The sequence below is a fragment of the Panthera onca genome, chromosome C1, assembly GCF_046562875.1.
Source record: "Panthera onca isolate mPanOnc1 chromosome C1, mPanOnc1 haplotype 2, whole genome shotgun sequence".
NCBI classification, from domain to species: Eukaryota; Metazoa; Chordata; class Mammalia; order Carnivora; family Felidae; genus Panthera; species Panthera onca.
Window position 1 is genome coordinate 73,465,720 of NC_138346.1, and position 14,170 is coordinate 73,479,889.

Sequence of the window (14,170 nt, forward strand, 5' to 3'; positions counted from 1 at the left end):
AAAAAAAAAAAAAAAAAAAAAAAAAAAAAAAAGAGGTTGTTGCTGGTTTTACATTGGAAGCAATACGATCTACTGGAGAAACAGCCTTTTTGAATTAATAAACACTCATATCCTCCTTTTAAGGCTAGGACCCATGTCTTAAAACATCTTGCATTCTCAGCAACTAGTACTGCACTCACAAAGACAGAGTGAAATATGGAGGGAAGCATCTAAATTAGCACTTACATCTGGAGTACACACCAGGCAAATTAGTACATAAAAGCTCTTAGTGAAGTTTGGCTCTACATCCAATAAATCGGATTTATTCTCAAATGAAAAAGAAATCGCCAAACTTTCATGTACTTGCTTCTTGTTTATCACTAAATCTTATACATTCCTTGAACTCAGAGAAAGCACTGTAACCATTTCACCCAAGGATAAAACCTCAGAAACAAAAACCTACCAAACACCTATTCCTCCTGTGAGAAATTATGACAGAAGAGAAAAAACACTCTACACATCTATCATGACTAATCAAAAGAGAACCAAATTTGAGTAGAAGCTATGCTTTTAACATCAGGCTGTCCCCGGATTGCCATGATGTTGTAGGGAGCCCACACACATCAGTTTGCAGCCCTGTTGGCCACACAGGTATTACTGGGAGATGCTATTTGGACAATGACACAGGAAGTTCACAGTGATGGGAAAGAAACAGCAAATAAGAAAAGAAAGCACTCATGCTGCAAACACATGGTCTCCTCTGAGCCTCCCTTACAGAGAACTTAATGTAAGGGAGGGACTATATTGACTTCTAGAATGGATAGGTGTATATTCTTCCTTTTCTCTTAGTTCTATTTATCCTGTTCTAATTTTCATTTTATATACATATGCCATATGTATGTACGTGTAAATAATTTATTTTTTGGTGTGAGAGGGTTTGATGCCTCGAAAGCATTTGAGAAAGAGAACATAGTAATAAATCAATAGATAATTTAGATGTGTTAAAGCATTAATATTCAAACTATGTTAAGGCAGGGAGTCTAATCCCGAGTTTAAGATTATATATAAAGTGTATTCTACTTTTAGTATGTAAATTTCATACCTTATTTGGAGTACAGGGTACTATATTTTAAATTTTAGTATCTTATGAGAAAGCTGATTCCCCTCAAATATTAGATTCATGATGGTTTGCTACATTCCCCAGTGTTACTGAATTATATGTGACAGAACCTACAGCTCTAATTTCATCGTGAAAGCCAGTGGGGAATGGGGTTAATTTTTTAAAATGTTGTTAGAGATTTTTAAATTAAATATCTCAGGCATGAAAAATAGCATAGCAAATATAAGATACCCAGGTAACTACTATCTAACTTTGACATTTTGTCTTCTTTGTTTCAGATTTCTTTCTTTCTTTTCTTTTTTAAAGAAACAGAGCTGGATTAAATCTCCCAATCCTTTTTTCTCTACCTGCCCTCCTCCCCACCCCACAGGCAACCACTATCTTTAATCTATCTTCTGTCATTTCAATGAAAAATTTTAACTTTATTACATGTGTGTATATCAGAAAATAATTTATAGCCTCAACCTGCATATTATGAAACTTTATATCAATAGTATCATGCTGTGCTTGCCATCCCACCAATGCTTCTAGATATTTATCTATACATCTATAGATACACAGACATTACAGCTATCCAGAGACAGCTCTAATGCATTTGTCTTAATTCTTATGTCTGGTTTCACTGTGTGAATATACTGCCATTTATTTAACTATTTTCCTACCAGTCAATACTCAGTATTTCCCTCTAATTCTCTATTATAAATAATGCTGTCATTAATTCGCTCTGCTGCAGAACTGTTCTTTCACCTGGACTTCAAGCACCCTTAAACTCAGCTGACAGTGCTGCAACATCGTCTCCCAAGACAAAGCATCACTTGCTTCCTCCTGTTCTCTCACTCCCCACATTGGACCGCTGTGCCCTGACCATCAAGTGTGTTTCTCTCTATTCCCTCTTCTCGACCACCCACCCCTTCCTTCCTTTTTTTTTTTTTTTTTTAAAGTTTATTTAGTTATTTTGAGAGAGAGAGGGAGAGACAGAGAGTGCATGAACAGGGTGAGAAACAGAGAGAGAGGGGGAGAGAGAAAACCCCAAGCAGGCTACTGTCAGCACATGTCAGCCCGACATGGGGCTCAATCCCATGATCTGTGAGATCACGACCAGAGCTGAAATCAAGCATTGGACATTCCACCGACTGAGCCACCCAGGCACCCCAGCCACCCCTTCTTTCTATCATGGATGCGGCTCAAGCTATTACCTCAAGATTATAGGCCTCCCAGATGCCATGTTCATCTACTTCAAATCAGTCCCCCACCCTGATACCTGCTGGAAGAATGCATTTAAAAGAGCAAACTGGCCACACCACGCCCTATAATCACCCCACAGTGTACAGGACACAAGTTCCTCATAAAAGTTCCCCAAACCAGGCCTGTGTTTCTCTTTGGCCTTGTCTTCCTTCAGCATGCCTCTCTGGCTGGAAGCTCTGACCTCATATTCCATGCTGGCTTTGAGCTCTGCCTGTGAATGGAAGTATCTCCAGTCAACACCTCTACATCCTTCAGGGCAATTTTGGTTTCACACTGACCAGAGGACTTCCTTGCCCATCCTCTGTGCTCCTAGCTGCAGCCCCTACTGAGTCCTGACACTTGCAGCTTCTCGCTGACATTCTCAGAACCACTCCTGTTCCTCCTGAGTCGGAGTGCTACTTGAGGGCAGGGGGTGAGGTGTGTTCACGTGTGCATCTCCGGTAGCCAGGAAAGCATCTGACATACTAACAGGGATCTGGAAACTGGCTGAACTCAAGTGGAAGGTAGTTAATCCATTAACTGTATTTTACTTTCATAATAAAGGAGAGCCAGTCTATTTAACACAAGTAGATTTACTATGGAATACATCATAAAAAAAGCTGTATTCAGTCCTTTACGCACAAGACATCTGTTAGCTGATACTTAACGCACTCAAGTACAATAACTGATACTAGTCAGGATGACCCTGTAGCAGTGCAAGTGCTTTCTGAATCATCAGATTAAATTAGATTCAGCCTTTGTCACAGTTGTGCACACTACATCATGATCTCCTACCTAAAACCTCCAACTTCTTCACTGTGCCACCACACAAGGACATCGGCTAGGTGGCTTTCAACATTTCCTTCAGGACAAGATCACATTGTTTACCCACCTGTAACAAGCTCCCTTACTTCTGCATCAATAGATTTTCTCAACAGTCGCAACAAAGCAGGAATCCCACCAACATTCTTCATTGCTATTTTATTTTCATCTGTAGACTTGCCAAAAACAAGGTTTCGGAGGGCACCACAAGCATTCTTCTGAACTTCCAAAACTCTGTGGTCCAAAAGGTCAACCAGATGCTTGATTCCCCCTAACCTACACACCTAGAATGAAAAATATGAGGTACCAGGCCTAAGTGACACATGACTAAAAAGTGATCAAATAAAAGTCTGTTATGGAAAGATCACAGGAAAAAAAAGGAAGGCAGTCGTAGGTGGATTAATGGCCAAGTGTAGGTAGCATAGTCCTATTCTACCCTCCTAAACACACAGAGGGGTTATGCTTATACTTCTGAGGGAAATGAGCAAATACACAAACACAATAAAGCTGTATGGATTGGAGGTAAGGATTTTTGATTGAAGTCATTTGGATTACAGAATTGTTTCTCTAGACTACTCTCCCTAATTTTCTCCCATTTGCCAATTAATTAGTACATTACATGAATATATCTGGGCTTTATTTCCTTCATCCACCTTTAGCTCAGCAGCTGGTATGTTGTTTTGCATATGAAGCTGAGGAAAAACAATGAAGTTCCATTTGCCATTGCAGGGGGGGAAATGCCAAAGTGTTAAGAAAGAGTCTGTATGTCATAGGACACTAGTCAATAACCAATGACTCACTGTATTTCTATAAATGCCAAAAAACTTTAAAATATGAAATAAAATACTCATTTATGTTCAGTATTAGTTAACAGTTAAAAATTCTCTGTAACTTGACTTAATTTCATGTCGGCACCAATCTTAACAGAATCACATAAAGTACGTGAGCTCACTAGTTTCATACATAATTTTTATCTAATAGATTTTTGGAAAATACTCTAAAAACGTAGGGTAAATTGAATTTCGCTTCATGTTTTATAAGTAAGCTAATGAGTAGACACGGGATTTGAAAATGCTAAAAGCATTCCAAGAAATATCCTCATCTTGGTTTCTCCTACAAAACACTGAAATGCACGGTTAAGAATGAAAGGGGTATCTGGTATCACACTATCCCTTTAAAATGGCCTGTGAATTGCAGCTAGTAATTTCTGAAGCACATAAGCACGTGATTGCTCCATGGAAGGCACCGCCCCCCGGGGGCGTGCCAGGCGCTGGGAGCGTACCTCCATTTTCACTTTGTTGTCGCCAAAGCACAGGTGCTGCAGGTAGGCGGCCGCGTTCGCCTGCACGGACGGGAACTGGTGCTGCAGCATGTGAATGACTTCGGGCAACTCGGGGTCACGCCAGGCAAACTCCCTGTGAGAGAAAGACACGGCTTCAAAGCAGGAACGACCGTGTTTTAACAATACACTCGATGAAGAGTCTGTCATAAAAAAGGCTTGGCTGAGACTAAAATTGGAAGTTACAAAATTCCTAAAATATATAAATGTCAAGAGCTCTTCCCCCGCCCGCCCCGATGAACATACGCAGAGACCGAGATGCTACTAAACTCAAAGAAATCATCAGGCACAGAAAGAGGTTCAAGAGAACAAAGGAAATTCTTAATATGAAAAACTTTTCCATTCTCATTTTCTTCTTCCATTCTAATTTTATGCCTTTCTACCTATGTCAGAAATTTGCAGGTGTGAGGCTCAGGTAAACAAGTGCACTTTAGTCAGGTGAGAAGTCATGTCTGAGCAGAGAGAAAGAAAGCTGCTGGGAATAGGCAGAACTGGTGTCAGCTGGGAAATCGCAAGTAATGTGGGCCTGATGATTTTTAAAGAACTTAATATAATATTTATGGTTGCTCTCAATTATAAGAAGTATAGAAATTTATAAAAAAAATATTTTTTTTCGGTAATCCTATAACCAGAGAAAACCACTGCTTACATTTCCTGTTGGTCTTTTTTTCCCTAATACATATATAAAAATGTGCACGTGTGCATACAGAATTTTTTCAAAGAAATGGATTATATTTAAATAGCACTTCGTATTTCATGAGTACTTATTCTGTGCCAGGCACTATTCTAGGCATTTTATATATATGAATTCATTTATTCTTTTTTTTTTAATGGAACCACCATTTTTTAAATTTCAATTAAAAATTTTTTTTTTAAATTTGAGTGTGCATGTGAGCGAGCAGGGGAGGAGTACTGGGGGAGAGGTTGGGAGAAAGAGAGAGAGGAGAATCTTCAACAGGGTCCATGCTCAGTGCAGAGCCCAATGCAGGGCTTGATCCCACGACCCTGGGATCATCATATGACCTGAGCTGAAATCAGGAGTTGGACACTCAACAGACTGAGCCCCCCAGCCACCCCATTAATTCATTTATTCTTATTGCAACCACATAGATACTGAGGTTGAGACAGAGAGGCTAAGCATCTTGCCTAAAGTCACTCAGCTAGTCAACAGAACACTCTACTTTCAGAGACGGTATGCTATCCCACTTCTTGTAGAGTGAGTATACAGTCACACTAAGCACGTACACTTATACTCTGCTTTTTCAGATAACATCACATTGTTGGAATTTGGATGTCAACTGATTGGCTCACTGTTTAGGATCCTTTTTAAATGTGCATTCATGCTTATAACATATAGAGACCAACTTCTTAGAATTGGTTCACATGGGGCACCTGGGTGGCTCAGTAGGTTAAGCGTCCAAATTTGGCTCAGGTCATGACCTCACAGTTCATGGGTTTGAGCCCTGTGTCGGGCTCTGTGCTGACAGCTGAGAGCCAGAAGCTTGTTTCAGATTCTGGGTCTCCCTCTCTCTCTGCCCTTCCTCCAATCGTGCACCCCCATCTCTCTCTCAAAGATAAACATTAAAAACATTAGGAAAAAAAAGGAATGGTTCACAAAGCAACAAATTAGTGGACTTTGATTGCAGAATGAACTATTATACAAAATGAGTAAAATGAATGCTGTTTATAATAAACTCTAAAAAAAAAATCTTTAAATTAACAACCCAGTGATCCTTCTATTGCCCAGTTATTAAGGCCTAGAGTCTCTCTTGGTCTGGGAGCGCTCTATGTATTAACTTGCTTGTCCACTACAAGGGGCAACCTAAACCTGCACACACATACACACCACCCGTTCAAATGAATAGTGCCATAGCAGGTGTCAGAGAGATACAAGCACTGAATGAGACGTGGTTTGGTGTACAAGACTCTGTACATGCAACAATGTCTTATTCAATGAGTTTACCTGTGTCAGGCACTGTGTCAAGAGCTTTATATGCATTATCTCATTTACCTTGACTATTGCCATATGACATAGGCACTACTCAATAACATTTGATAGAGGTAAGGAACCTGAGATTAGTAATAAGTGATAGAGGTGGGTGAAACCCACTCAGGTAGTCTGTATGTTGCCTCCACACATAAGGAACAGAAAGCAGAGGTTGTGAAGCAGAAGAGTGAGAGAATGTAACATATATAAGGTCACATTTATAAAGAAGAAAACTCTGGTGGCCAAATAGAGAACGTATTAGACTCAGAAAATATTAGTGGCAAGAAGACTATCCACACATTTGCTCAAAACAAAATAGAGCCATCCTTGACTTCTCTCTTTCCTGTATTCTTCTTGTCCAACCTATCAGCAAACTTTATTGACTATCTCTGAACTATTTCATATAAGCCCAACCCATCCATTCTCTTTGCCTTGCCTGGCCCATCTAATAGTCTCCTATGTGCTCTGTTTCAAATATCACTCCCTTACCCCATCTACTCTTTGCATAGCAGCCAGATGATTTTTTTTGAAAACTGAAGCCAAGGGTAAGAGGGAGATTCTGTCTTGGGCTACAGACTTAGTGACTTAATTCTTTTTTTTTGTTTTGTTTTGTTTTTTAACGTTTATTTATTTTTGAGACAGAGAGAGACAGAGCATGAACGGGGGAGGGTCAGAGAGAGAGGGAGACACAGAATCTGAAACAGGCTCCAGGCTCTGAGCTGTCAGCACAGAGCCCGACGCGGGGCTCGAACTTGCGGACCGCAAGATCATGAGCCGAAGTCGGACGCCTAACTGACTGAGCCGCCCAGGTGCCCCAATGACTTAATTCTTAATAGACATTAAGAATACCACCAATGCCAAAAGAGGCAGGAAAAAAAGCACACAATTTGGAGTTAGACTGCCTATGTTGAGGTCCTAGGTCCTTCATTTACTATGTGATTTTGAAAAGCACTTAGTTGTTTGGAGCACTACTACTTTGGAGCACTACATCTGTATAATAGGAATAAAACAACTATCAGTTGTACCTTCTTCTTAGGTTGGCTGTGATGATTAAATTGTGATGGTGTATATTAAAATATTTTCCTTTTAATTATGATATGGATGTTTTGTTAATATTCATCAGCCCTGAAAAAGGAACTAAACAGGGTCACTCTCTATAATAAATTCCCTTTTATATATTGAAGCTATGTTAACTATTTCTGGTCAAAATCTGTCCAAAGCCTGTTCTGTAAATCTGTGCTCTAATTAACAGAGTGCAAGGAGTGTGATTTAATTTTTCCTTGATGACTCACAATCATAACAAATACACATTTTTGTCCTCTTTAAGTGGCACAGATATGGTCAAGATTTTCTGGCATCACTGGGTACCATGAGGGCCAGACTCCAGCTGGAGATGGGCAGTTAGGCTTGGTTGGCATCAATTCCAACCCTGATTTTCAGCAGAAATTTACCCTGGAAACACTGCTATCAATTCATGGGCTGGTTGGATGGCATCAATGTCTGCCAGGATTTGCTTCATTACAATCTAAGCCCAGACTTCTGTTTTCAGCCATCATAGAATAACTGATCCTGGACTTGGCCTTTTCACAAAACACAACTATGAAATGTATGTATGAAGGAAGTGTTTTTAGGTCCTGGACAACACATAACACAAGAATGTAATCTTGGGGGACCGACTTAATGACTTAATTCTTAACAGACATTAAGAATACTACCAATGCCAAAACAGGCAGGGAAAAAAGCACATAATTTCGAGTTCCTGAGAGACAGGAACCATCATAGCAGCCCCATATTCCCTGGCTTTCTGCCTGAGGGCATTTTTTTGCATCATGACATAGGAAGCTGGGCCCATGAAGTGGAGCAATGATGGACTTAGTGAGCTGAGGGAGAGAAGTGAGAATTGAAAATGGTTGGAATTTGAGGGGCAGGGAACTGGGAACTATGTAGAAGAGATTCTACAAGTCTATAGGAGGATTACTCACAAGTCTTTAACTGAATGCTGGACCGTACATGTCCATGACACATGCGTAGGTCGGATGGGGTAGCGTTGCAGGACAGAGCTGAGCATAGGCCAGTGACTATGAACTTCCAGCCCAGTCAGACTGTAAACCTTCCTGATTACCTCAGCATTTAATTTCCACAAAGAACTACACCAAAGAGTGGAAGCATATGCTAGGACTAAAACAAATCTGAACAGACCCTTCTCAGAAGAACAGAACCAATCTTGACAGGATCAAAAGCATCTGTCAGTAATTTAGTTATCTGCCACAACAAAACTCAGAATCCTAACAGGTCACAACGTAATACAGAGTCCCTACAATGTATCATCCACAAAAGTTAGCATATGATTTAAAACTGCTAGGTATAAGAAGAAACAGAAATGTGACCTATGAAGATGTAAACAAAACAAAACCAACCAACCCCAATAATAGACCCAGAGCAAACCCAGATGTTGGAATTATCAGAGGACTCTAAAAGGTCATTATAGATGTGCTCAAAGATGGAAAGGAAAAGATGTATACAGGGAGTGAATAGATGAAGAAATGTGTTTAGAGACATGGAAACTATTAAAAAACCCTACCAAATTCAAGTATCTGAAATAATTCACTGGATGGGCTTACCAACAGATTGTGGAGACTACAGAAGAAAAGGCAGTAAATATGAAGATAGATCAACAAAAAATATCCAGTGTGAAGAATACAGAGAAAAACTATTTTAAGATATACACAGAGCTTTAATAAGAGTACGAGCATGTAGTACAATAATGTCAAGTTACTCCAGAAGGAGAGGAGAATGAGTTTGGGGCAGAAAAAAAATATTTAAAGCAATTATGGTTAAAAATGTCCTAGTTTTGATAAAAATCACCAGCCAATATTCAAAGAATCTCAATGAATCCCAAGCAGGTTAAATGTAAAAAAAAAAAAAAAAAAACAAAAAAAAAAACCCAAAAAAACCATAGGTAGGCCTGTCAGAATAAAACTGCTGAAAGTCAAAGATAAAGAGAAAAACCTGAGAGGCAGCCAAGAGAGAAGATACATTACATAAAGAGAAGAACGATACGAATAACGTCTGATTTCTCATCAGAAACAATCGCGGCTGAAGACAATGAATGACATCTTTTTAAAGTACTGAAAGGAAAAACCCATACCTGTCAATCCTGAATTTTATACCTAGCAAAAATATCCTTTAAAAATGAATGAAATAGTTGTATGGAAACCAATTTGACAGTAAGTTATAATAAAAAAAAAAAAGAAATAATGGAAACTCAGGTGATTCATTCTACAACCCAAAAATACTCATATAAAAATGATAATACTGTAATATTTTATAAAATAATAAAGGTAAATAAAAATAAACAAAAAAATGAATGAAATAATAATATTTTCAGATAAATTAAAACTGGCAGAATATGCTGCTAGCAGACACGCAACACAAGAAAGGCTAAAGGAAGTGCTTAGATGAAGGGAAATGGGTAGAGATGGAAACTGGAATTTGTAGGAAGAATACATAGGATGAGAACTATATTTGGTAAACATACAGTAAATATAAAGACATTTGTTCCCTTAATTTCTTTAAAACACAATTGACTATTTACAGTAGAAATAATACTATATTATGGGTTTTATTATGTGTGTAGAAGTAAAATATTTGACAACATAAAGGTCAAAGGGATTGTACATGGTATTATTCTGCTGAACAGCACAGATTAAGTCCTGCTTAAAAGGAACACCATGAATGCTATTATTGTTTATGTTGCTATCGCTTTCCATAGGAAGAATTTTTGTTACTACTTCTAGATGTGTCACTTATATTACTAATAAATTTTGCTTCCACACTCAACAACTATTAAAAAACCCCACAGATTTCCATTTATATGGAAAATATTAATAACTTCTCCAGTCCTATAAGAAAGTTTTCAGGCTAATTATAATACAGCATTAATGGTAAAGAATGTGGGCTTACAAGTGAATAGAAATCACTTCAAGTTTGCTATTTTCAAAACTAAAAATTAAAAGCTGTCATGAGCTTTGTACTTTGGTTTGAATATTTAAACTTCAAATTCACCTGGATTCCAGTTTCATCGAGAATAAATGCATTTATTATAAAATAATCATTTATTCATGTTACAAAATGCATTATCAGTTAAGTTTCACATAATCAAAGCTAGCCGTAACAGTTTTATGCATTAGACTACAAAATTATCATACTATGAATAGCTGAAGTGTATTATCATACATGAAATCCTTATTTATCATGAATCAACTCGTAGCAGAGGTCAAAACTGAAATCTTCAGGGACACCTATTAAGCTCAAAGCTCTAATCACACTTCACTGTCTTTCCGGATAACTGTTCTTTTTCTCTGCAGGTTCAGCCGAGGTAAGGTCTAAATTGCGTACAGTTCAAAACCCTTTTGGGAAATTCCACATCTATTAGGGTGTCTTAGTATTTTGGCATTTTGAGGATTTAAAAAAATGGAATCGTGTGAAAAAATTTGTGAGTCAATTATATTGAAGGTACTGTAAGACAAGTTATTTTAAAACCCTTAAAATGACAAGGACATGGACTAGTAGAACCAAATACATGTGTGAACTATAAAGAATTTTAGGCAAAAGAGTCAGAGTGGAGTGGTTTTAGTGAAGCAGTGGGCTCCCACTCAACTCAAGAGTACCTTTAGTTATTTTGTTTAAATGACCAAAATCTCATTCACATTTTTAATTCACGTTCACTAGAATAAGTTGGTAGGTTGCTAAAAATGAATTGATAATTATAACAATTTTCCAGTGAAACAACAATTTGTGGGCGAAGAGTGAATGAAATCTTGCTAATTAATATATACCTTAATATAACACTCAAGCTGCTTAAAATTTAGTGATAATTCCATTCTTTTAGAAATTAAAATTCTTTCAGTTTCTAAATAATCTTTTTTATTTCCTAAATATTTTAAGTGGCTTTCATTAAAGATGAGACTACTTTTCAAAATCAATCAAGTAGTAAATGAGTCATACTTATCTTAATAAAACATTCTTTCTACATGGCCAAATAAAATGAAAAGGAAGAAACATGTATTACTGGCCAAATATTTTTTGCTTATGTGATATGAGAATGTCTTGTAAACTACTTTCTCCTAAATGGCAGAAAGCTTTTCAAAGGACCTAGTCAATAAAAGCACAACACAGCACTGACCAGTAGGATTCAAAATGTACACAACACTGGTCTTTTCTAGTTTAAAACACCATACATTTTTTTTCGGAAGCCCTTATCTAAAAAGTCAGTCAGGATTAAGGAAATTGGGTAAAATGATCCTTTAAAATCATGCGTATATATAATTCAGACAAAGAGGCTAACCCAGGGAGTGTTCCTGGTGAAGCACTTCAGTGATGAGTGCCGCAGATAGTGTGTGCATTCTCTAACTTGTTAAGGCATCAAAAGAAGGAATCGATCTTTAAGATGAAATTAACTTCAGTGACCTACAGTGCTAAAATACAACTGGAAATACTAGAGATTAGGAGTTAACTGATAGTATCATAGACTTGGCAACTTGAAAAAAAGTCAGACTGAAGGAACCACTGATGCCTGTGATACTGTAGCATCCTGGAGATTCATAACCAGTACTTGCCTGGGGTCTTTCTGAATGCTGTCTATCGACGGGGATCTTGTGGTGCCATCATCAGCTGGCGCTGCGTGCTGAAGCCTGTTATAATTGCACTCTTGCACTCGGTATTGTATTGGCCTGTAGGGCTCCGCGTAGGTAGCTGTTGTGTTCAGAGCATAATTATTTCTTTGGTATGTAAGGGTGCTTCGCTGGCTGGATGTCCTTTGCAGATTTCCAACACCTACTAGAAAGTCAACATTTTTCAAAAGATTAGTATACTTCCCACAAGGTGGTACTTTTCCAAGGAAAACTATTTTTAAGAAAGATTATAGTCTAACAATTATGTAAATTGCTGTATAGATTTTTACTAGTATTTCCAATGTAGATTTTAGGTTTTACCAATCTAGCTTATCAAGGCTAAAGAAGGCACTTAGATCTTTAATATACACAAACTATGTCAATTTTATTAACAGAAAAGAGCAAAAATAAAACTATAAATCTGCCTACATGATTGATCTTACTATGTTTAATAAGATTTTGTAACAAAAATGCAAGCAAGGGGCGGCGCCTGGGTGGCTCAGTTGGTTGAGTATCCAACTTAATTTCGGCTCAGGCCACGATTGCATAGTTCGTGGGATGGAGCCCTACATGCGGCTCTGTGCTGACAGCACGAAGCCTGCTTGGGATTCTCTCCCTCCCTCTGTCTCTCAAAATACTAAACTTAAAGAAAAAAAAAAAAGTGCAAGAGAGATATAGGAAAAGAATTAAACTATTCCAAGAAATAAATGGCAAAATGCCATAATTTTACTTAGCAATAAAAAGCAATTATTCAAACCTGTAGATAATTGAGATGGTCAAACTGAACACTTAGTGTACACAGGTTACTTATTTGGATACACATTTTATTTATAGAACTTTGGATTTTGATAATATTGGAAAATTTATTTCGTAAGAAGGCTGATACATCAAATTCTTCTCTAGGTACCCTCTTAAATTTTTGCATGAGGCTATATATAGAGGTATTGTACACTGCATATAACATTTCTTTCTTAATTATTACAGAAGCTATTTCTCCAATAATTGCAGACATGTTCTTCTCCCAATTAAAAGATTTTAATAACATTGTTTGTTTCTTAATGCTATGAAAGAAATTCCTCGGGAGGAGTTCCCCTCTATTTCTAGACAGGAGGCTGAATCACTAATCATTTAAAAAAGCCAATTAGAACTTTAAAAAAATTCCTTAATTTAGAGAACATAACAAGTGAAATATTTCTTGACTGATATCTATTAAAAATCGGTACATTCTATTAGAAGAAAAATCCTGCAGTAAACCAAACTGTCAGTTTTTGGCAAAGAACCAATTCAAATATAGTCGTCTCCCTCTTGGTATTCTGGGAGGCATGCAGCCTAGAATGGTGCCTTGATGTGTTATCATTGTGGGCATGTTCATTTGTGGGCATGTCCACAGATGCACTATCTCTTAAAAAAAAAAAAAAAAAAGAGAAGAAAAGGCCTCTTGGGATTCCATGAACCAGGCTGGCAGCACAATCTGGCAGCTCACTTGGCCACGGGCCATAGCTTCTGCTCTGTCAGCCAATATGGGATGGCATAAATGTGAGAGTGGGGGTGCAAGGGTGTGATGCACTCATCCCTGTTTTTATAAATGCAGCTACTGTATTCTGCCTCAGACTGAGTCCATCATGAGGACTCGGTCTACATGTTCACATTCCACATGTAGACATTCAGAGGAAATCTAGTATCTGAAGAGGAGTAATACCAAATACACTTGGGATACATACATGCTGAAATAAAGATAGCCAAATAACTCATAAAGGAATCTTCTGTAAATACATATTCCAGGCAACAAAAACCACAAGAAATATTCCAACTCAGGTTTTCCTTTCTGTATCTAACATGTTTCTAATGCAAGGAGAGTCATACGTGTAGCTCTACAAAGTTATTTGTGAATTAACAAACTAATCACTGCAAACTAAACACTGCATTGATTAGACTAAGGTGAAAATATATCACCTATAAATAGGTACAACATGAACTTGTGTTGTACTGTTTATTGATCTACTGTGATAGCTGCTTATCTGACAACT

The 14,170-nt window shown here is 37.7% G+C and overlaps 1 protein-coding gene across 14 annotated transcripts in view; it reads right to left on the minus strand.

The window, feature by feature from the left end:
* Nucleotides 1-14,170, minus strand: part of PKP4 (plakophilin 4) — a 238,285-nt gene that overhangs the window by 36,459 nt on the left and 187,656 nt on the right. For 7 of the 14 annotated variants that reach the window (XM_078451274.1, XM_078451269.1, XM_078451277.1 and 4 more), the window contains 3 exons: nt 12,090-12,309; nt 4,428-4,560; nt 3,216-3,429 (listed from right to left, as the gene is read on the minus strand). In XM_078451274.1, the coding sequence (XP_078307400.1) occupies nt 3,216-3,429; nt 4,428-4,560; nt 12,090-12,309 (567 nt within the window). Of the gene's footprint in view, nt 1-3,215; nt 3,430-4,427; nt 4,561-12,085; nt 12,310-14,170 lie in introns of all 14 variants that reach the window. The other 7 variants (XM_078451276.1, XM_078451279.1, XM_078451273.1 and 4 more) reach the window with 3 other exon arrangements.